Source organism: Monodelphis domestica, chromosome 1 (genome assembly GCF_027887165.1).
Source record: "Monodelphis domestica isolate mMonDom1 chromosome 1, mMonDom1.pri, whole genome shotgun sequence".
NCBI classification, from domain to species: domain Eukaryota; kingdom Metazoa; phylum Chordata; class Mammalia; order Didelphimorphia; family Didelphidae; genus Monodelphis; species Monodelphis domestica.
In genome coordinates this window covers 313,403,190-313,426,922 of record NC_077227.1, presented here as the reverse complement: position 1 = coordinate 313,426,922, position 23,733 = coordinate 313,403,190, and the positions used below count along the sequence as shown (strand labels likewise).

The following is a 23,733-nucleotide window of genomic DNA, read 5'->3' as shown; positions in this document are numbered from 1 at the left end:
GCTAAAAACCAGCTCTGCTTGAGGCTACCTCTAAATGGATTTTGCTAGGTTTCTCTGAATTCTCCTATAGGGCAGCTCAGCACACACTAAGTCTGAAGCAGATTGGACTTTCTCTAAGCTCTCAGAAAAGTTGACCAGCTTGGTCAGAAAATGATCTCAGGATCTATGGCTCACTAGCAAACAATAAGTCTTGGAGCCCTTTTTTTCTTCTCAACCCTGGCCCTGTGGGCAATAGGTGGGTTATCTGAGTCCAATCAAAGTAGACATTGTAGTCTAGATCCTTCTTTATAGTCCAATCAGTGCAGACACTCAGTCTGGATCCTTCAAGCTCCAAATGCTTCCATCCCCTCCTGACTACTGCTCTCTCTTTCCTGATAACCTCATCTTCCCCTTCTTTCTCCATATCTACTTCTTCCTCTTTCTTTTTCCCTAGTTACTCTTCTTTCCATCTTGTTCCCAGGTCACACCAATTCCTACAGAAGTTCGATAAAGACAAGCTGAGGATGCAAGTGAAGTCAGGTGTTCAGTCATGTGCTGTTCCTGTGGTTCAAAACACATGTGTCTGGGAAGCTCTCTTCAGGAACTGAAGAGTCTCATTTCCCCCCACCACACATGCACACCTTAAGGGACTGAGAGTCTTCAACCTTACCGTGTTCACTACATTACGCAGTTTTGCCAAAACGGATTCACTGTGCCCCAGCATGAGAACTCATAAGCCACAAGATGTTGGCAGCTCAATATTAGCTAGGGTACTCTGTGGGCAGAATGCCTTTAGGGTGCTGAGGTCACATGAGCAATCAAGCAGAAAGAAACAGGGTTTGAAGTTGTAAAGAGGGAACCTTGCTAGAATCTTGGGACTGAATTCTCTAGCTCATGTGTCTGTTATAGAAATGGGATATCAAGGCATTTCCCCACACAAACTGTTAAAATCAGTGATCTTATCTGTCTAAAGTGGGTGGTGTTTGGAAGTCAGAAAGATAAACATATACCTGAGCTAAGATGGAAAACAGGTTAAAAATAAGGAAACACATAGAGCTAATGCAAGCATCTCTCATCCAATCAGAAAAATGAAAGTCTGGATCAAAGCTAATTATTGGGGAGAAAGAGAAGGAAACAGTGTGGTCAGTTTGATTCCAATTCACAATCTCCCAGCCCTGAAGATGGGGTCCAGGTTTGCTTTTCTTTGGTTTCCTCTTAGAAACTGTGAGCTTCCTGAGGGCAGGACCCGGTCTATTCCTTTTCTGTCTCCTCTCACAATGTGAGCATATAAGGGATAAACACAGTCCTGGGCACACAGAGGGTTTCATAAAGCCTTAGAACTTGATTCATAGATAAGAAACAACAGTAGCAGTGCTGGAACTTGAGCGTGTTGGGTCCCTCTGGAATAAGGTGGGATGACCTTTCCCCGTTCTTCCAATCCATGCTCTCTCTTCTTCAGGTTTTCCTGACAGATAAGTCACTGAGGACTTTGGTCCAATGTTCAGCTTCATATTTAAGTTTGAAAGGCTTTTAATTCTTTCCTTCCCACCCCCACCTTCATCACCTTTTATTTTGTTAACAAAAGAGCAGGAAACCTTCCAGTGAAACTTGACTCCTTTGGAGCCTGTCACAAGAAATAGGTCTGTATCTGCTCCTAATAAGGTTTGTTGGAATTCATCCTGAAAAACTTCTCCAGCTAACATGGAACAGATGGGGTCTGAGGCTGAGGAAAGGCAGAATGCCTGTGCACAGGGTCTCTGCTTCACAGGGATGGTCAAATGCCTTTAACATTTTAACAACTATAGAGAAGGGACAAAAAGTCCCAAAGCTTCATTTCTGTGTTGAGGCGAAGCCTGGACTGGCAAACTGCCTAAGAAGATGCTGGTGGAGAAAGAACACACTGACTTGGGTGGGAGCTCTGCAGTGACCTTTCTAGCAGAGTGAAGTGTGAAGGGGCCAGCAACTGGGTTGGCATCCTCTGGAAAGGTGATTCTATCATGACAGAAAAACACATGGCTCCTTTTCCCCAAAGTTCACTAGATTTAGGCTTTCAGGCACCCTTAGCACTATCCAGAGGAGAAATCATTCTTTTTACTAAAGGTCTGATAAGAGGGACTGACTATCCAATGGGGCTCAGTTCAGAAATTCCCACTTTGCTTTAGTTTCTACATCATTTTCCATTAATCTAAGTCTTCCATGGCTTGGGTGCTACCTCTGCCTTCAGACACCCAGTCAGGACCAGCTTTTCATTCAAGGCCAGAGTTAGCACCTACAAGGACTCAATCATGGAAAGTATTAAGATCCAAGTTGCCTCTTCCCCCTCACAATTCTGCTGGTGGTGTATTTAAATGGGAGGTGGCAGTACCCCCATAGCACCATCCAAGAGAGAGTTCCTGACATGAGGTTTTTATTATAACTTTTTGATGGAAATACCATGTGCTTTGTACCCCAGGCAGCAAAAGGATTGAAATAAGTTTTCAAAGCAGAAAAAAAGCTAATTTTCCAAACTAGGGGGAACCCCCCCCCCAAACAAACCTGAAATCAACTAAATGCCTGTAGGGACTAATTCGGTGAGAGGCACAATCACTGATGTACTGACCATCTTCAGCAAGAAGACACCATCTCCGATTGGAGGAGGAGGGAATATTTCTGATTAATCCAACATCCTTAGGGATAGAAGCACATTATTGACTGAGGGCAAAGTGCTGCTCTCAGATTTACCCCTGCTATGGTTACCTATTCGTGCTGAGCCCAAAGGCTAGCTATTATCAAGGAATTATAGACATAGATCTCATGGAATTCACCCTACTCGTTTTACAGATGAAGAAACAGAGCTCCAAGGAAGTTTAGTGATTTACGAATGGTCACCCAGCTAGAAAGTGTCAGAATTTTCACAGAGCTGATATCCATTTTTCATCTTGATGTAAGACAGGCATCAAATTACAAGACCTTCTGGAGGGCCTGAGCCCCCTTCCAGTCTGTGCTTGCCTCTGTCCCTGCTCTGATTTCTTCCATCTCATTTTCCTCTGATTCTCCTTGGAATTAACTTGTTTCAATAGAGTGAACCTCCATTGACTTCCCCTTTTCTTCTCCCTGGGCCTCAAAACAATTTCAACTCCTTTCTTCCCTAAAATCTTCTCATACCAGAATCTGGGCTAAGTCAGGGTCAAGATGATCACTCTTGTCCACTTCAGTCTATCTTTGTGGCATGTCCTTTAAATTAGTTTTTGTATAGCTCAGAAAGCATCCAAAAGGGACTCATATTTGTGCCTGTCTTTTTGCTACTATGTGAGCTCATCAAGGGATCCTTGTTCCACATAGAGGCGAACATGTATATAAGAGAAATCCAATCAATAAGGTTTATCAGACAATCAGAGTCTCAAGACAGAAAGTTGGACCCTTAGATACTCAAATTTTCAGAGATTCCTGTTTGAACCCTTAGTCAGTTGGACAATTGAAATGTCAGAATCTCCTCCATCAGTTAGGAGACATTTCTAAGACAACGTTCTAGCTAAAAATAAATGAAATCTTTGCTCCTAAGGTGGGTTCAGGCCAAAAGAAGTTTGCTCCCATGCAAGCTTTTGCCTCTTGTTCTTGAGCAGGACATTTTAAAGTCTCTCTGCCCTTACCATGTAGAAGAACACTAACTAAAAACATATGCAACTTTTACAGTTGCCTTTTACATTTGAGGTTGTATCAAATTTAAATTCTTATTGATTTTCAACATTCGGACTTAACCTGGTACTGCCCAGATAAGCAGAGGGAGCAATTAATAAAAGTGACTAGAAGGCTAGAGATTTAGGCTAGAGAGAAGGAAACCTTAGAATAGGATAAACAATTTTTAAATTGTGGACAATCAAAATGACTCAGGCCTGATCTATTCATGTAAGTTATTGATGATTTTTAAAAATGGGATATGATGGAAAGACCATAAACACAGATTACTCTAATATTATGCAGAATTTTAACAAGGTAGATCAAATGATTTAACAAGAAGACTAAAAGCCCTAAAGAGCATGTTAGCAAATACTTGTCTCATTTAACAAGGAAATATGACAACCATTGGTAAAAGCTATTTAAATATTAACATTTAGTTTTTTACTAAGTTAAAATTTTTATTGTGAACTCAACAAACACTAAATAGGAAGGACATAACAGAATAGAAAAAAACCCACTGCAGACTTCTATTATGTATAGCTTGATTTTAAAAAAGCATATAATAAATTTGTTCTATAGCTTTCAAAGCTGCCTGCTTATTTAGAACTCACTTGCATAAATTTTATAAAGAAACATGTTGGAATACCTCATAAAATAGAGAGCAGCCAATTTAAAGAAAGTGTGGTCAAAACAACAACAAAGTGAAGCCATCCCATCCTAGAGATGCTAAAGAAAATGGAAGGACAACAAATGGATGAAAAACAATAAAGATCCAGAAAGATTTTTGTTAGAGAACTTTTCACCATTGAGATAAATGAGAGAGCTCAGGTACTCCAACACCATTATTCTACATTTGCTTATGGAAAAGATGGAAATGACAATAATGAGAATGAAGATGGGAAAAGCTGATAAAGTATGAAAGTGTAAAGGGACTGAACTGTAAGTTATTTGAAAGAAGGGAAAGTAAGACATGGAATAAATGGAATAAAACTCAGATGTTATCAATGCCAAATGAAAGTGTGAATGAGAGAAAATGTACCAACATATATATTTATATATTAGTTATATAAAAAGTTTAAGAGATTCATCAAGAAATTTATTGATGACCTCAGAGAGGGTACTAGTAGAGAATAGACAACTTTTATGAGCAATATTCTACAGCAGACCTCATATTTATTATCTCACAACTGATTGAAGGATATAGAGAATATAAGCTTCTACTGTGCTTAAGGGAACATTTGGAATGGTGGAGTAAAATGATTCCGTAAAAGCTCTGTCCAACACATCTTTATATCAAAAATCTTTAAGTTTCCTTGAGAGGTATAATCACAGAGACAGCCTTGTTTGGTGAGTCAAGGTATCAAACATGGATGCGTGTTCATTAAAGAAATTTGCCACTCTCATTGTAGAACTGAAGTTCAGAAGTTATTCCCTATTGACCTCAGGTTCTCCAGATAACTGTGTCTGTAGAAGACCTCAGGCTGGAGTGGGAGTGTAAACTGGATTCATTATCATAGCTCCAGTTGCCAGAAAAAGTCAGAGTGATTCAATATGTTTTCATTTATCCTGCCAATCTGAGCCCTTCTGATCAAGATCTGTAACTACTCAAAAGAATTTGGCCTAACCATCCACACAGGAAAAGCCAAGTGGATAAAGCATGTCTATTGTCCATATTTTGATTTTCAGTAAGACAGACCCTTTATGGAGCTCATTTATCAACAAATATGTCTTGCATAGATAGTGCAATGGATATGTGGGGTTCAGAATTAAATGAGAGGAAGGGAATAGACTGAATTGCCTATAGGAAATTTCTCCCAAAACAAAGATTTTAATGCCAAAATCTTTCAGTGTTGCATGGTTATGAGTCATGGAACACTGCAACCTCTGAAGAATTAAAAATTAATATTACTCAGAATACTCTAAAAGAGGTACATGGATTAGAGAAGGCTTAGTCACATAACTAAAGAATTATATATATATCAACTGGAGTAATGGATGTATTCAAGGAAATACATAATTGAAAAAGAAGATAGGGTAGTTGTATTTCATAAACAAGGGATAACCCAAGTGACAGCTTATGTGTTCCACCAGCATCCTCTTAATGTCAAGAGAAAGGAAAGAAGGATTCCAGCACATCAGAGAGATCCTCAAGAGAACTTAAGAGAAGACATAGATGAAAGTCTTCCAGGATGAGCAGGAGCAAATGGATAACCTTTGGAATCACTGAAGGGAACATTTACAATAACATGAAGGATCCATTTTAATATTGACAAGTTCACTTGCTTTGAGAGTACAACTAGGATAGAGAAAAGCCTTGAGATCATGACATATGATAAATGACTGAAGGAACTATAGATATTTGACCAGGAGAAAAGAAAACCTCAAGGAAGATAATTGTCTTCAATTTATCAGAAAGGCTATCGTTTGATAGTGGCATTAGACTTGTTCTTCTTGGTCCCAGAGGTGCAGAATTAGAAGTGATGCATGTAAAAATATTTTAGTGACATTCTTTGTGGCAATGAGTAAACAAATTATGAGATATGAATGTAATGGGATATTACTGTGCTATAAGGAATTATGTATTTGGTGAATATAGAGAAGAAAAGAAAGACTTATTCACCATGAAGTAAGCTGTCAGGAAAACAATATAAACAATGACTACAAGAATATAAGCAGAATAATAATATGAAAACAATAAAAAATGAATAATAAGTTGAACCCCAAAAGAAAACACTTCCCCCTGCTCTTTTACAGAAAGAGGAATGTTTCACAGGTATAGAACATTATTTTATGTTATATTATTGTCAGGTTTTTTTTTTTATTACTTCCTTTTGTAGAATTTGCTTTCTCTTCCTTATTTTCTTTCTTTCTTTTTTAAACCCTCACCTCCCATCGAATCAATCCTGTGTATTGATTCCAAGGCAAAAGAACGGTAAGGGGTAGGCCATGGGGGTTAAGTGACTTGCCCAGGGTCATACAGTTAAAAAGTATCTGAAGCCAGATTTAAACCTAGAACCTCCCATCTCTAGGCCTGGCTCTCAATCCCCAGAGCCACCTAAGTTGCCTCCTTTCCTATTTTCTTTAAAAAAATTACTTGTTTTAGGGGATGACTATATGGGAAGGGGGAAGAGGAGGATTCATTGGTAAATCTATAGAGACAAAAGATGAAAAATCTATTTAAAAAAGAAATAATGGGTGGATATTGTGAAGAGCAAGATTTTAGTTCAATGAAAGGAAAATCTTAACTAAAATTATTAAAAAGGAGGCAGCTGGGTAGCTCAGTGGATTGAGAGCAGGCCTAGAGATGGGAGGTCCTAGGTTCAAATCTGGCCTCAGACACTTCCCAGCTGCGTGACCCTGGGCAAGTCACTTGATCCCCATTGCCTAGCCCTTACCACTCTTCTGCCTTGGAGCCAATACACAGTATTGACTCCAAGATGGAAGGTAAGGGTTTAAAAAAAAATTATTAAAAAGTGGAGTCAGTTATGTGAGGCGCTAATAGGTTCCTATAAATTAAAAGTCTTCAAGAAAAGGGAGGCTGATCACTTTTAGGGAGGGTAAGACTCAGGGGGCAACTAGGTTGCTCAGTGGCTAGAGTGCTGGTCCTGGAATCAGGAAGGCTGGAATTCAAATCTGACCTCAAATACTTAGTTGTGTGATCCTGGGCACTTAACTTCTGTTTGCCTTAATCCACTGGAGAAGGAAATGGCCAACAACTCCAGTATCTTTGCCAAGAAAACCACATGGACAGAATGGTCCTTGGGGTCACACAACATTTGACCCAGCTTAACAACAACAACAGATTCAGGGATAGGCTGGAGGAAACTCAGGTTGAAAGACCCATAGTTAAACTTCCTGTGTGAGCATTTATACCTTGGAAATTGGCCAGCTTAATAAATCTGGCCTTGATTTATTATGTTGTTGATTATTTAGATTTAATAAAGCCAATTTGAAAATAATAGTGTTGATCAAAATTAAAAGTGTATTGGGCATACTTTTTTTTTGAGAGTTGGTTGCTAAATATTTGCCAACCCATCCTTGGATGTAGTGGGAATTCTTCTTCATATATGGGTTGAACTTGATGACCTTGGTGGTTCTTTTTGGGGCTGACCTTCTATTATTTGGTAAAAAGTAAAAGAGCTGCTTTGGGAGGCAGTGGGTTCCCTTTTACTAGAGAGCATCTTGCGAAACTTGAATGACAACTCATTGGATTTGTTGTAAAAGGTATCCTTGGGCAGGTATGGGTTGTGCTTAATGACCTCTGATGTCTTTCCCAGTTCTGAGATTCTAGGGAACTTTCTGGCTGGAAAGTACCTGCTGTGTGCCAGGCCCTTTGCTGAGGGACAGCTCAGCACTCGGTTGTCAGCCTGGACTCCTGACCAAAATGGAACTTTAAAGGGCTCTGAATGTCTCTCCAGAAGGCTGCCTGGCTTTTAGGGGTCTGGGAAGGAAGCTGGATTCAGAGTCGTGACTCCAGTTACCAGGAAAAGCCAGAGTGATTCAATATGTTTCCACTTATCCTGCCAGCCTTAAGTGCTATGTCTGCCGACCATGGCTTTTCCTTCCAGAGAACACATGGACCTGCCCCCCAAAGCAGGGGAGAGAGAGAAGGGCTTCATGTCCCCACTGCCCTTCCCCCAGGCTCCCAAGGTTACTTTGGGTGTCAGTGCCTCTCCTTCCAGGGCCCCTAATGTATCCTTGAATCATCTGCTGTGTGAAGACTAGAGAGCTCTGGGCTAACTTGCTGTACTTCTCCCTGGCTCCCCGCCAGCTCTCCTTTTGCCCCACCTCCTGGAATACAAACATCTCCAAACTGCTGCCTGGGCACTTGGAGCTCTGTTTAGTCTAATTCTCCTGCAGCTTCCCAGGGGAGAACAGTCCTTCCCTGCTTAACAATGAGTTCTCTGTTCCTGGGTAGCCTGGGGTGAGCCCTGATGGGCCCTAATACTCTGAAAGACACTTCTGGCTCCCAGGTTTTCTCAGGAATGTGGCACTAACAGGACCAAAGAGAAGCTCCCTGGGAAATTCTCCAGGGCTATTTCTTTTCCTGGAGGTGAACATGGAGTCCCTGCTATTGCTCACCCCATTGCCCAGGGTGACAGTGCCCACTGGGCACTACCCCAAAAGAAGCTTAATGCCTTTAGCATTTCTCTGGTCAGATTTTATGAGCTCTTGTGTAAAAGCACACACGCACACACACACACACACACACACACACAAATCCCCTCATGGGGCCAGTGGTAGTTGATGAGTTAATTCTGTCCCATCACCCATGGATATAAAAGGAAGAATGAGGCCATCAGAGCAGACTGAGTCATCCCAAAATGTCTCCATGGGGAGGAAAAACTGATGGAGAAAACAGTGACCTTTCAGAGTCTGGCTGGGGACTGGAGATGAGGGGTTGGGGAGGAGAGGGAGAAGGAGCCTGGGGTAGGTGTTACTGCCACCTTTGGAATTTGGTTAGAGAGAGGTCTAGGATCTAACTTTCAGAGGGAAGGAATCTTCCCTCCTAACTTAGCTGTCACTTTCCATTAGGGATCCCAAAGTGTCCCAGGATGATAAAAACAGACCCTCATTCTGAAGGAAAACCCAGACCCAGTTAAGTTTCCAGATCTCAATTTTTTCCCTTTTGGGGGAACAGTAGAATTTGTAAACATGGTTTCAGGAGTCAAACTTTCCCAAGCAATGTGAATTACCCCCCAAACCCAATGAGATCTTGTTGAGACGTTTCTTATAAAGGAGTAGGTGGGAATGTTGGGCAGGATGTGTGTGTGTGTGTGTGTGTGTGTGTGTGTGTGTGAGAGAGAGAGAGAGAGAGAGAGAGAGAGAGAGAGAGAGAGAGAGAGAGAGAGATTCTCCATCACTCCATTACTATCTTTTGCACAGACTTTCATTTTCTCAATATAGATCAAATAGCCCTTGGTGGAGGAGAGGAGGGAAGATGAGATGCAAAAATACAGGTCTCAAAGCCCTATCCTACACAATAGACAAACTTTCCAAAAAATACAGTAGAGAGGGCACTGGACTGTGAAAGTCAGGAGATCTGGATTCTCATCTTACTACCTAAATGACCATTGGTGAGTCTCTTTCCCTTCTTTGGGTGTCATTTTCTCTCTATAAAAAAGGGTTTGGATTAGATGACTTCAAAGACCTTTTCCCATCTCTAATCTTTTATGATTTCAGGATTATTAGGGGAAAATGGAAATTGGTAGCTATAACAGGATTTGGGAATTATTTGTATATTCCAATAACACATTTTTACCAATGGGTGATTAAAAGTGAAGACAATAATAAAGATTCTCATTACCTTTGGTCTGAAGTTGAGAGTAGAAGAGTTCTCAAATATCAATTAACTTGTATTTTATTTATTAAGATATCTGTCATGTGCCAGGCACTGTGCTGGGAATAGTGATACAAAACCAAAATATTTGCTGCCCTAAAGAGACTCATATTCTATCAAATATATTATCAAGTAGATACAAGGTAATCTTGGGTTAGAGAGGGAGGCACTAGCAGCTGGCGAAGATGAGAAATGGGTTCACTTGAGATGAACCAAGGATTCTGATTCTCCAGGTAAATGAGGAGCATAAGCTTTCTGGACAGTGAGAATGTCCAGGCTTAGAGAGGTGGGAGATGGAAGGCCATGTATAAAGGCTGGACCGGCTGGACCGAAGAGTTGTGAAGGGGAATAATCTATAATATAGTTGCAAAAGAAGTTTGAAGCCCATTCCTGAAGTACTTTAAATGCCAAAACAATGGAGTTCACAATGTATTCTAGAGACAATAGCTACTACGATTTTTCTGATCAGGACCGTGACATGGGTCAGACCTATTCTTTAGCAAAATCACTTTGGCAGATGTATGGAGGATATATTGGAGAGAGAAGATTGGAGGCAGACCTTTTGGAGAGCTGATGAGGGACTGAGTGAGAATGGAGGTGACATCAGTAAAGAGAATGGGGAGGATGCAAAAGATTTTATGGAGACAGAAGCAGTAAAATGTCCCATGGGCTACAGAAAGACATTTGTTCATTTGAGTTATGTTGAGCTATTCTCATTCAGCACAGATTGAAAGGGGGGAGACCAGGTGGTCAGTGACATCAAAGGAGTATGGCATATTTACATGGGGGAAGACACATTCTTTGGATGTATGTTGTACTGGGCGGAGCTTCTCCAGGCATCTCAACCTTTCATTCCAGTTACAAAGCGACATGTCTGTATCTAATTGTAGGTGACATTTCTCCAGGATTCAATGCGGGTAGTTCCTGTCATGATCATCCACAGGAATGGTGTCTCTGTGCCTCTCCCAGAGGGATTTGTGTTATCTGTTTACCTGTCCTGTGTTTCAGGCGCTTCTGTGGCTATCTATAAATCTCTCCTGGCTTCTTCCTGAAGTTTGGTTTTTGAGATGATTAAAACTTCCATAAATGAAAGACACAGATAACAAAAGGAAGCAAGGAAGGGAGAAAATAAGCATTTAATAAGCTCCTAGTATGTGCCAGGCACTGTGCTAAGTGATTTATAATTACTCTCTCATTTGATCATGACAACAACCCTGGGATGTGGATGCTATTATTATTATCTCCATTTCATAGATGAGGAAACTGAAGCAAACAGAGGTTAAATGGCGTGCACAGGGTCACACAGTTAAGTTTGGATTTGAACTCTTCCTGACTCTAGGCTCAGTTCTTTATCCATTGTGCTACCTAGATGCCTAAGGAAATATCTGGAGAGAGCCCAGGGCTAAGACTCAGGACCTGATCACTACAGACTCCCTGGATGACCTCAGACAAATTACTTCCCTTCTTTTTGTTTCAATTTTTTCATAGTATGCCAGGACTATGGCTTTATAAGCTTTAAAGTTACAGACAGGACAGTTAGGTGGCACAGTGTTAGTAGTCAGGACGACCTGGGTTCAAATCTATCTTGAGATACTTAATATCCATGTGATCTTGGGCAAGTCATGTAACCCTGTTTACCTAAATTTCCTCATCTGTGAAATGAGATTGAGAAGGAAACCACCTCAGTATCTTTGCCAAGTACAAGTGCAAATGGAGTCATGAAGAGTTGGATACAACTGAAGCAATTCAACAACAAAATAAATCACATATGTGTCTTCAGTCATGACTTGTGGAATAAGGGAATACTTACTGAATGAAATATGGCATATTTCTATATATGATCTGTCTAGCATAACCTGTATCATATATACTATATAATACATATATCCTATATTGTATAACCTATATCAGACTTTTCACTGCCTCAAGGAGAGAGGAGGGAAGGACAGGGGGGAAAATCTGAATCCCAAAATATCAGAAAACAACTGTCAAAAGTGGTTTCTTGGGGTCATCGGGGTGACTCAGTGCATTGAGAGCCAGGCCTAGAGATGGGAGGTCCTAGGTTCAAATCTGGCCTCAGACACTTCCTAGCTCTGTGACCCTGGGCAAGTCACTTGACCCCCATTGCCTAGTCCTTACCACTCTTCTGCCTTGGAACCAATACACAGTATTGATTCTAAGATGATAAGTAAGGGTTTAAAAACAAACAAACAAAAATCAAACAAAAAATAGTTTCTTCATGTAATTGAAAAAACAATTTAATAAAACACAACAAAACAAAATAAATCACGAAGCCCAAGGGGGATACAGATTCCTGACAGTGATCAGGTTGATGCCAGGGAAAGTTTTTATCCCCTTTTCCCCGTGGCATTTCCTATTCCATTCCACTGACCTCTTGCAGGTCATCTTGTTAAATAGAGAAAGGCAGAGTTTGCAGCAACTGTCCGTTTTGGATCAGCTGATAATATTTGTCCAGCTCTTCTATTGTTATTTCATTTAGAGCTTCTGTGGCAAGGTTTGCCTGGCTTCCTCAGAGGAGAATTCTCTCAAACCCTTAATGATGAGGACAAAAGAAACCAAATGGTGTCCTAAGAGCTGCCATAATTGGGGGTGGGTGGGTTGAGGGGAAACCACAGGCATCCCAGAGAAGGGATAACTGTCTCATTCCTTCTAGGGAGAACATTCAAGAAGGTCAGAATCAAGCAGGCCCAGATTTAAAAAAAAATACGCTCTGATTTTGCCATTCTAGTGCTAAGAATAGATCAAGCTACAACAAAGCCTTTTAATAATAGTAACTCCCTGACAAGATGCTTCTCCATTCATTGCAGAGGTGGGGAACAACAGATGAGCACTATATATTGTCTGAAAGGGTCAAAATGTCATTTAGTTTTGCTGAACTGCTTCCACGCCTCCCTTTCTTTATTAATCTTTGTTTCAACTAGGAGGAGAGTGGGAAGGGATATCTTTAGAACTGAATAAGACAAAAAACATCAATAAAAATGAGAATAAAAATTTTATTTTAAAAATAATCTCATATTCAATGGACTAAAGTGGGCAGAGGCTTTAGAAATAATTTAATTCAAGGGGCAGTTAAATGGTTCAGTGGCTAGACAATCAGGCTTGGAGATGGGAGGTTCTAGGTTCAAATTTGACATCAGACACTTCCTAGCTGTGTGACTTGGGCAATTCACTTCACCCCAATTGCCTAATCCTTACCATTCATCTGCCTTGGAACCAATACTTATAAATTCTAAGATGGAAGATAAGGTTTTAACAACATCCAGAAGAAATAATCCAGTTCAACCCTTTTGTTTTACAGATAAGAAAACTGAGACCCAGAGGATTAAGATGAATTGGACAAGTTTGCATAAACAGTGAACAAATGGGGATGAAGTTTGAACCTGGTTCCTCAGTTTCCATAATCAGAGTTCTTTCACTTATATCACCCTCACTCTTATTTGCAGCAATTTGTAAGTCAGCCTTGGAAAACAGATGGAGCAAATATTATAATTCCTATTTTTGTAGGAGGAAACTGAGGCTTAGAAGGGTTATGGGATTTTCCCAAGGTCACACAATTATAAGTAAAAAAGACAAGACTCCAAACCTCTTTCCATATAACCCAGTCTCTAAGTAATGGGCCTATTTTACCTAGAATAATCTCCAAATTCAGGACCCTGCAATCACCACTAAGGCTCTTGGAGAAGAGATTACATACCTCTCCTTGAGGCAGAGATGTTATCTACACTGGATATACTAGAGCAGAATGTTAAATACAGGGTCTGAGTTACTTTATAGGTTAGACATTGTTACCCTGAGGGCTGTGAATTTGTTCAAAAATCTAAAAATAACTACTATATATTTTAGTATTTATTATATGTCTGTATATTTTATATATTTTAACTATTTCAAGGTAATAAGTTTCCTTTGTAATCCTGTGGATTTTATTTTATTCATTTAAAAACATGATTCTGAGAAGGGGTCCATAGGCTTCCTCGGGCCAAAGCATCATGTGCCATAACACAAAAAGTTGAGACTTCATGAAGCAGTGCTTTACTTTGTTACAGAGGAAGAGTCAGGAAGTGAGAGGGATGAGGGAGTTTTTTTAGAAATAAATATCATGTAAAAGTAGAAAGCATCCATAAAACCTATTTTTAAAAAATATCCAGGACTTTGCACATACTAGCTATTTAATAAATAATGGCTGAAGTCAACCTCCAGAAATACTCATCCCTCAGACCACAAGAATGCCAGTCTCATTGCAATAATTAGAATAAACTTTCATATTAGAGCCAACCCACATATGGCTCTTCAGTCTCCTATTCTTGCCTCTAAAGCAAAGCTATTGACACTTAAGATGTTGAATCGACACCTGGCAGATTCACCAACACCTGGTGAATTCTCAACTGACTTGTATTTTTAGCAGTTTTGCATTAGTTCTGACCACAAGGGCTGCTAGAACCCTGGAGAGGGATTCTAAATTTGGTCCATGACACCATCTCATCAGGGTTTTGCCCAAGTGGGAGCTGGAGTGTCTCTTCTGCCCAGCAGCTCAGTCTGGTCTGCTTCTGTCTCCAGCCCGTAGGAAGCTTTCAGAGGTGAGGAGGACAGACCTTTTGTGGGAGCAGCTGTCTCAGTGACTGATGTGCCCCCATCATCCCCCACTTCAGAAGGAAGGATGGGGTCTCAGGATCTCTCTGACAGCCCAAGTGCTGTGCTAGCTATGGTGTCTGCTCAGGAGAGCCAGTCAGCAGGCCTCTACAGTTCTGAGGGCTCCTGACACAGTCTACTGGCAGCCAGACGGGTCGTTACGCCCTGTGCAACATCCTGGGTCACCAAGGGAACAATAGACCAGTGAATCATCCCAGACAAGCCCATCAGTGCTGAGGGATCAAATGGGAGAGTGTGGGTTAGAGGCTATGGTCTGGAACCTGGGGTCTGACATGACAGGCAGGGACAGCAGGTGATGCCTAAGGACAGACCAAGCCCAAGATAGCTAGGAGATGGACTCAGTACAGGAGCCATGTGGAAATGTCAAACTAGGAAAGTGGGGAATTTCACTTGTGTCAGCCTGATGATGGACTCTGTCCACCCAAATCCTCCCCATCCTTTAGGCTCCAGATTTGAACCCAGGATTTCTATCTCTGTGCCTGGCTCTAAGAATCAATATTGATTCTAAGCCAGAATAGCAGTAAGGGCTAGGCTATTGGGGTTAAGTGACTTGCCCAGGATCACACAGCTAGGAAGTGTTTGAGGCTAGATTTGAAGCCAGGACCTTCTGTTTCCATGCCTGGCTCTCTATTCACTGAGCCCCCCAAATTCCTCTGACAGTAAACATTTATTAAGCACCCACTATTCATCATGTACTCTAATAAGAGCTGAAGATACAAAGAAAAGGAAAGATGATACAAAGAAAAGATGATCCCTGCTCTTTCAAGGATCTCACAGTCTAACTGGGGAGGTAATCTACATGTGCCCGCAGAAATCTGAGGAGAGAAACCCCAAGGAGGGAAACTAAAATTCCAGGCACTAACAGGCGGCTAAGGAATATAAAATTAGAGTACCAGAGAGAATCCCAACAAATAAATGCCTTTATATCTGCCCAGTCATAAGACTGACCTTGAACTTTCTGTCTAATGCCCTTTTCAGGTAGTTTCTCCAGGGCTACATGATAGAATTGCACATCCCCTGAAGTATCTTATGATTACAAGTTGTGTTTGGGGTTCTACCCTGGGGATCTGGCTTCGTAGGGAAAGATGAATTAATGCTATTTGGGCACATGGATTGTTTATGGCTATAGCTTCATAAGGCATTAGACATCCCTATAAAACTAGTCTTCCACAGTTCCTCCCAAGGGGAGTCTTCCCAATAAAGATAGAAGGGGCCTATTAGAGCACAAACATTTAAAACCCTTCTCCCTCCTCCCACATCCCCTTCCTACTTATTAGTGCCAAATACCTGTGTGGGGTGGGGGGCGGCACTCAGGCGGAAGGAAGGAAGGAAAGAAGGAAGGAAGGAGGGCCAATTTTCCTTGGCTTTAAGGAATACCCGTATCTACTCAAAACTAGAGGAAAAGATCTGGAAGACCCTGTGCCCAAACTGGCCCCCTTGGGCTGAAGAGAATGTGCTTGAGCTCTCCTGGGGGTCCTGGGTAAGTGATGAGTGCTGGGACCTACTGACAGCCTGTCTAGAGAAAGGGAGAGAGAGTGAAGAACTGCCCTGGTTTTCTGAATCCAGGCACCAGTTTCTCTTTTTGATGTGGTGAATCAGATTGAGATGGGGGGTGGGGGTGGGTTGGAAATCCTGAAATCCAAATGAGCTGGAGTATTTTCCCAAACATAAAACACAGACTCCTCCTCCAAGGGCAATATTTGGGGGACGGGGATTGCTTCTCCTCTCCCAAATCATTTGGCCTCTCATTCTTCTTGGTCCCATAAAGAGGCCTCAAATAATGACTGCTTTGCCATCTGGGGAAGGGGAGAAAGAGTAACAAAGGTTGTAATTTCCAAGCCAAATTCTTTTTTTACAATGTTCCCTTTCTTTAGAGAAGCTGTAAGGGGCTGTGGTTAGCCAGGCAACAATGAAGCAGTATGTAACAGGGACTTTAAAAATTAATACGGAACCCTGGCATTTTCCAGACTAGATCTTAATCTTGGATGCCCCTGGGGGCAAGTGAAGGGGGTAATTGAAAGAGCAGAAGTCATTTTTAAAAAGTGGGGAGGGGGAACATGTGGAAAGAACAACAGTGGAGAGTTGAAGGTAGAGCCTAGCATCTGGGAACAGCTGGAAGGCCTCAGATGGCATTTAAATGTTCCACTCCAGACTCGGCTGCCACATACATGTATATAGGCATACCTAAATCCATATATACACATATGTTACTAATATAGCCTGATGAGGACACATATTAGGCTTTAGATACAACAAAAAGTAAAACTTGGGGCTTTAAAAACCTTCATCCCTCCAGCTCCCTGTTCCCATTTACATGCCCACAAAACAACTTTCTGTAAAGGTGGAAGCAGAACCAACCATGGGATAAGAGGCAGAGTTTTAGAACAGAAACCATACTGGCAATGCAATCAGAGGACCTGGATTCAAATCCTAACTCACGACCTGTGTAAACTTGGATAAGTCACTTAACCAATCTGTACCTTTGTTTCCTCATCTATAAAGTGAGAGGATTGGGCTAGATGACCTATAAGGTCCCTCTCAGCACTAAATATATGATCTTATGAATGGTTTCTTTTTGAGATGAGACACTTCTGGCTCTGTATTAGCACCATTTGAACAGAAGATTGAATGGGAGCGGTGATGTACTCTTGATTGGTTCAGTGTTTATAGCTCACCAGGGTGGTGCATGGGGCACATGCCTATATATTTTATCACTAGGGACTCTAGGGTCTGTGCAGTGTTCACTCTGGAGCTTTTGTGTTCTGAAGTCAACTTAATACACTGTCCATTGTCACTGCTGGATGAGGGAGGGATAGACAGTCCAGCATTAATCAGAATCTCCAAGGCTGTGAGCTGTTCCCAGGGCAAGAAGTGACAGAGTCTGAAAGGAGTGAGAACAGAGAGGGATGAGGGAAGATGGAGCAGAGAATCTTGTCTATGGACACCTAGTTTGTACCAGGTTCAGACTTTGTGTTGAAATAAACATGCTGCCTTTAGCTGTGGCCTTCTGATTTCCTGTTTTTCTTCCTATCCTGGGCAGTTCTTTTGCTCAATTCCAAATCAAATGACCAAATTATTTGACCATTAAGTCAAGAAAACTCATAAGCTTTTTCTACCAAGTAATGTAGACATGTGTAATGGAATGCCCAATGATAAAATTATTTGACCATTATGCCAATAAAACTCATAAACTTTTTATTTTAGGTAGCATAAGTAGCTTAATGGAATGCCCAGTAATATCTCAGGGGCAAATAAAGGAGCAGGCTGGAGTTGACTGATTCTATCTCAGGCATAGATTCTAGAATGTAGGACAGAATCATAAGGACTAATAGACAAACACTAAATCTAGCCTAGCCCTAGGCTTAAAATTAGCATCATACAAATCAGAGTATATGGTAGTAATGGAAATATGATTTTGCTATAAGAGAGTAAGGAATCGAGAGAAGTAGGAAGAAACTTACATGAACTGATGCAAAATGAAATAAGAAAAACAAGTAAAACTGTATGCACAGTGACTGCAACAATGCAAATACAAAGATCACTACCAAAAGAAAGAAACATAAGTTGTACAGTTATAATGATGAAGGAATGAGAAAAAAAAAGAAATGAGAAAATGTTTCTCCCTCTCTTTTTCAAAAAGGCGTTGTTAGGAGGTCCTAGGTTCAGATCTGACCTCAGACACTTTGCAGCTGTGTGACCCTGGGCAAGTCACTTAACCCCCCTTGCCTAGCCCTTACCACTCTTCTGCCTTGTAAGCAATACACAGTATTGACTCCAAGACAGAAGGTAAGGGTTTAAAAAAAAAAAGGAGGAGGTGGTGGTGGTGTGGTGTGTGAGCAACACTGTATATATATACTGTCAGATTTAGTTAATTTGTTGGTTAGTTTTGCTGAACTGTTTTTTGCCTCTCTTTTTTATTCTTTTTTACAGGGGATGACTTGCTAGATAGGGGAAGAGGGAGGATATGTACTCAGAAATGAATATGGTAAAAAAAGGGCATCAATAAAAACTAAAAAAGGGTTAGGGTTGTGATGATATTTCCTTAGAGTCTATGGATTATTAAGCAGGAGAACCTTATAATTCTTGAAGGTTTATGAAGCACTAGCAACAAACACAGAGGAGCAGCTAGCTAGTTGGTGTGGTGGATAAAGTTTGGGTCTGGAGTCAGGGAGACTCATCTTCATGAGTTCAAATCTGGCTTCAAACATTTATTAGCTGTGTGACCCTGGGGAAGTAATTTAATTCTGTTTGCCTCAGTTCCTCATCTGTAAATGAGCTGGAGAAGGAAATGGCAAACTTCTCCAGTATCTTTGATGAGAAAACACCAAAATGGGGTCATAAAGAGTTGTACATGAAGGAAAACCAAATGAATACCCGAACAAGACAAGGTAAATGTAATTATCATACACTCTAGCATCCTAGGAGAAATCCAGCTTGACCCTTCCATAGTCATCTCTGGGAACCTGCTGAAGCACCCCTGAGGAAGTGGTCATGTATGCACTCATGATCACCTGGGACTGAGAAGAATGGATTCCCACATCCCATACCTGTGGTTCCGAGTCTATGTTGATTCGGTAGGCTTGTGCTTTGCCATCATCAGGACTGCTAGATGACCAGGCTTTCACTTCAGTTCTACAACAAAGAATTTAGGAGAATTAGTGAGTACTAACAAGAGCCCAACCTGACCTAATAATCTAATAATAAAATCTATATAAATAAATAAAAAAATCTATATAAATAAATAAAAAAATCTAATAATAAAAACCTAAACCTAATAATAAAAAAATAAAAATGACAACTAGCTTGTCATTCACTCAAAGCCATAGTCCTCACAACTCAGTGATGCTCAAACCTATTTAGACAGTTATGTGAGGCCTGGGGGAAGATATCAAGATGCATGGGAAACATTTGTGTCCTTAGTGTCATTGGCTTAGACAAATAGTCCATGTAGGCAAGGCACCAGAAAACCACAGAGGCTCAGCAGCCCCCCTTTCAGCGCAATTAGATGACTTCATTCCTGAGATCTCAGAACACTAGACTTCCTGAGGAGTCAGAGGGCAGGATGAAAGAGCATTTGGCATTCCCCTTCCCCACCCCACCATGACATGATCCTCATTATGAAACTAGTCTCTTATTGGAAACAGAAACCAAGAGAAATATTTAAATATGAAAAGACAGGAAGAGTAATAAGATTTACTTCTCCTAATGTTTCACTCATCATGTCATTGTCTGTGGTACAATCCAGCCCTTGATTACACATTACCATTATTTTGTCTTTTGTTTGAGTTGTTTTCTACCCAGATGGTGAACAATTCTTTGAAAGCAGGGCCTGGCCATCATTTGGGCAAAGCTAAATAAATTGTGTATGTGAATGTAATGGAATTATCTTTGTGCTGGAACAAAAGATGAAGACTACAGAGAATCATGGGAAGATACTGATGAACTGATGCAAAGTGTATAAAACAAAGTGTATAAAATAACAAAATCCCCCAAACTGAACGCCTTGTAATTATAATAAGCAAAATTGGCCCTGAAAGGAGGGGGAAATGTACCTCCCTCTTTGTAAAGGAGAGGCTCTGGGTGTAAAGTATTTTATATACTAACATGTTTGGTTGATGTGCTAGTTTATTTTCCTAAATTGCTTTTTTCCTCTCCCTCTTTTGTTCTCTGTTACAAGGGATGGCTTTCTGGGGAGGTGAGGGGTAGGAAGGGAGGGGAGAGAAGAATATATTTGGAAATGAAGATGATATAAAAATAAAAGGTATCAATATTTTTTTTAAAAGAAAGAAACCCAAGGGTTTTTTTCCCTTATCTTTCTAGACCTTGAGCTTCCTGAGGAATAGGTCTCGTGTCTGGTCCTCCTCTGGTTCCCTTGGACTTTCAGCAGTCTGAGGATAGGTCCCAACTCTGGTCTCCCTCCTATTTCCTCACAGACTGGGCAGGGCCTGGGTCTACACCCCTTTCTGTTCCTCCACAGCAGAGGGGTTGAGGTTGAGTGTATAGGAGTGAGCAAATGTGCTAATTGACTAAAATTGTTTGCTGTTTGTTTTTCTTATCAAGGAGATGGCTAGAAGAGCAAGTTTTTATTTTTAAAATAAAAAATTTAAGAGAATTTCCATAGCAAAAATGAAGAAAGGAAACAAATGAAAGAGGCAAAAGGTATGTACTAAGGAAGGCTGGAAGAAAGAAGAATACGATCCCCAGAAGAGAAAGGGGCAGAGAATCACTGGATATGTTAAGTTAAGTAGCAGATATGAAGCTCCTGCCATACATAGATGAGAGAAATGAACCATTTCAGCAAGAGGCTGCTACTTGTGCCCCAAGAGATGATGTAGTTCTGTGGACACTGTTACAGGAGAGATTGGCTTATAAGAAAGAAGAACTAAACTGTGGTGGCTATTGACTCCCTCTTTGGTGGTAGTTCCAAAGCAGCCATTTGAGTTATTTTTTAGTCAATGTAGGGGAACTCCCATTTCTAATGCAGATCAGCAATTTACAGTCTTATAGAAGTATTAATGGGTCAAGTGACTTGTCCAGGACTACTTAGTCATTATCTCATAATATTAGAGATGGGAATCGAATTGTCTTCCTGACTCCAAGGACAGAAATAGCACTACACTACACTATATACACAGCCTCTCCTGCTATTTATTAATCTGCTATTAATAATAGAAACATCTGCTGTTTTTTTTTTAGCTGTAAAACAAAAATACTAATTACTTAGGCATTTAAAACTTTCAACAACCTGACTCCAACCTACCATTGCAGCCTACTATTTCAAATCACTCTCCTTTATACCCTTTCCTGTTTCAGCCAAAGTAGACTACCAACTGGTTCCTAAACTCAACCCACTATCTCCTTACTAGTGGCAGCTATAAGCCATTCCCCACGCCTGGAATGTACTTCCTCTTTATTTCTCCCTCTAAGAACACTCCTCTTCTTTCAAGGCTCAGCTCAGGTGCCACCTCCTTTATAACATATCCCCTCGTTGCTTTCCCCTTTTGATGTTCTTTTTGTTTTTCAATGGTTTCAGTCATGCCCACCTCTTCGTGACCCCAATTAGGATTTTCTTGGCAAAGATGCTGGAGTAGTTTGCCATTTCCTTCTCCAGCTCATTTTATAGATAAGGAACTGAGGCAAATAGAGTTAAGTGCCTTGCCTAGGGTCAAACAGCTAGTGTTTGAGGCCAGATTTGAACTCAGAAAGATGAGTTTTCCTAAATTCAGGTTTGGCACTCTATCCATCTAGCTGCCCTTAATGCCCTCTATCCCCTTTTCCTTGTACTATACTATTTATTCATGTTCTTCTCTACTCCCTAGTCAAATGCAAGCTTCCCAAGGGCAGGAACTTTCCCTTATATCCCCTAGATCTATATTAGTGCCTTTAACATAATAGGTACATAATTCATGTTTCTTGTGGTATACTGACTTCCTGTAGCGTATAATCTAGGATGTGGTGGAGAGAATCCCAAAGCTTGGCAAATTCTGGTAATGTACATGGAGACAAATATTAGCAAATAGAAGGAGCTAAGAAATCACTGCTAAGACCAGTGAAGTCTTGAGCAAGAAACTGAATGAATGACACATATTGTCTTCTGATCCCTACTCTGAATTGAAGGCAGAGGAACATCACAGAGCAAAGTCAGATTTGGGAAGAGAACTGCTAGTTAAAGACAGCATTTGGATTTTTGGACCAAAATTTTAAATATAAGGATGGCATTGGTCAAAGATGTAGTATACTCAACAAGGGCTGGTAAAAATATATTGCCTGGGGGAAGCTGAGTGGCTCAGTGGATAGACTACCAGACCTGGGAACAGGAGGTCCTGGGTTCAAATCTAGCCTCAAGATACTTCCTAGCTGTGTGACCCAGGGTGAGCCATTTAATTTCCACTGACTGCCTAGTTCTTACTTCTCTTCTGTTTTGGAACCAATACTCAGGATTGATTCTAAGATAGAAGGTAAGGGTTCAAAAAATATTGCTTGAGGTCTTATGAAAGTGTTCAAGATAGTTTTAAACTGAAAAGGGAGAAAAAACCACTTTTGTCTGTCTATGAAGTTGATATCATAGAGAGTAGCAGCTGCAACACAAGGAAAGGAGCAGCAGAGTTACCCAATAATTTGCAAGAGGAAAAAAAGTCCCCAAAAGGAACCAGGAATTAAACCAAGGGACTTAGTGGTTTATATACAAATATAAAGTGAAAGTACTAAGCAAAGTGAAATAGAAATCCTTAGTCAAAGGGAAAATTTGGCCTTTTCAAATGAATGAGATTCCTAACTGGAATATGACTCTGGATGAGCATTTAAAAGTAATAGAAGAAATAAGAGATGATTGGTGGCATATTGAGATGATACACATGTATGAGATATAAACCAGTAAACAGATGAGGAAAGCACTATGTAGAAAATTTAGATGAAGATCAACGAGAGGAGAAACTAAATCCATGGAGAAATGGAGGTGTTCTATAGACCACCTAGACAGAAAGAAGAAATAGATGAGAAATTAAGAAAATAGATCACAAAACCAGGACAGAACTATGACACACAGAATTCATGGGAGATTTCAATTATTCAGATATTTGTTAGAGTTTTCTTTCTGCAAAAAGCAAAGTAAGTCATGAATTATTGATTTGCCTTAAGGTTAATTTCATCTTTCAAATTATATAGGAATCAAGTAGATTCAATACTGTACTTGAAGTCAGGAAGCCCTGAGTTCAAATTCAGCCTCAGACAGTTAGCTGTATGATTCTAGTTGTCACTTCCTTATTTTCCTCAATTTCCTAACCTGTAGAAGAGGGAGAATAATAGCACCTACCTTCCAGACTTATTGTGAGGATAATATTTTTAAATTATTTAGCAGTGCCTGGCACATTGTAAGTGCTATATAAATTCTAGCTATATCTATAGTTATTCTATAACAGATTCTGATGAATGGAGACAGACTGAATGCTAAAGTCAAAATAGTAAGAACTTGGGAGAGAAATGACCATTCCATTTTGGAAATTTTGGTAGAGGAAAGTGAAACCAAGCATTGTCAGACAGATGCTCTATATTTCGAGAGGGCACATTTCAAAGGATTCAGAGAAAGGATA

At 40.5% G+C, this 23,733-nt stretch overlaps 1 protein-coding gene across 1 annotated transcript in view; it reads right to left on the bottom strand.

Annotated features, from left to right (window-relative positions):
* Nucleotides 1-23,733, bottom strand: part of PDLIM4 (PDZ and LIM domain 4) — a 103,985-nt gene that overhangs the window by 22,104 nt on the left and 58,148 nt on the right. The window contains exon 3 of the mRNA XM_001371644.5: nucleotides 19,192-19,276. Coding sequence (XP_001371681.3) covers nucleotides 19,192-19,276 — 85 coding nt within the window. The remainder of the gene's footprint in view (nucleotides 1-19,191; nucleotides 19,277-23,733) is intronic.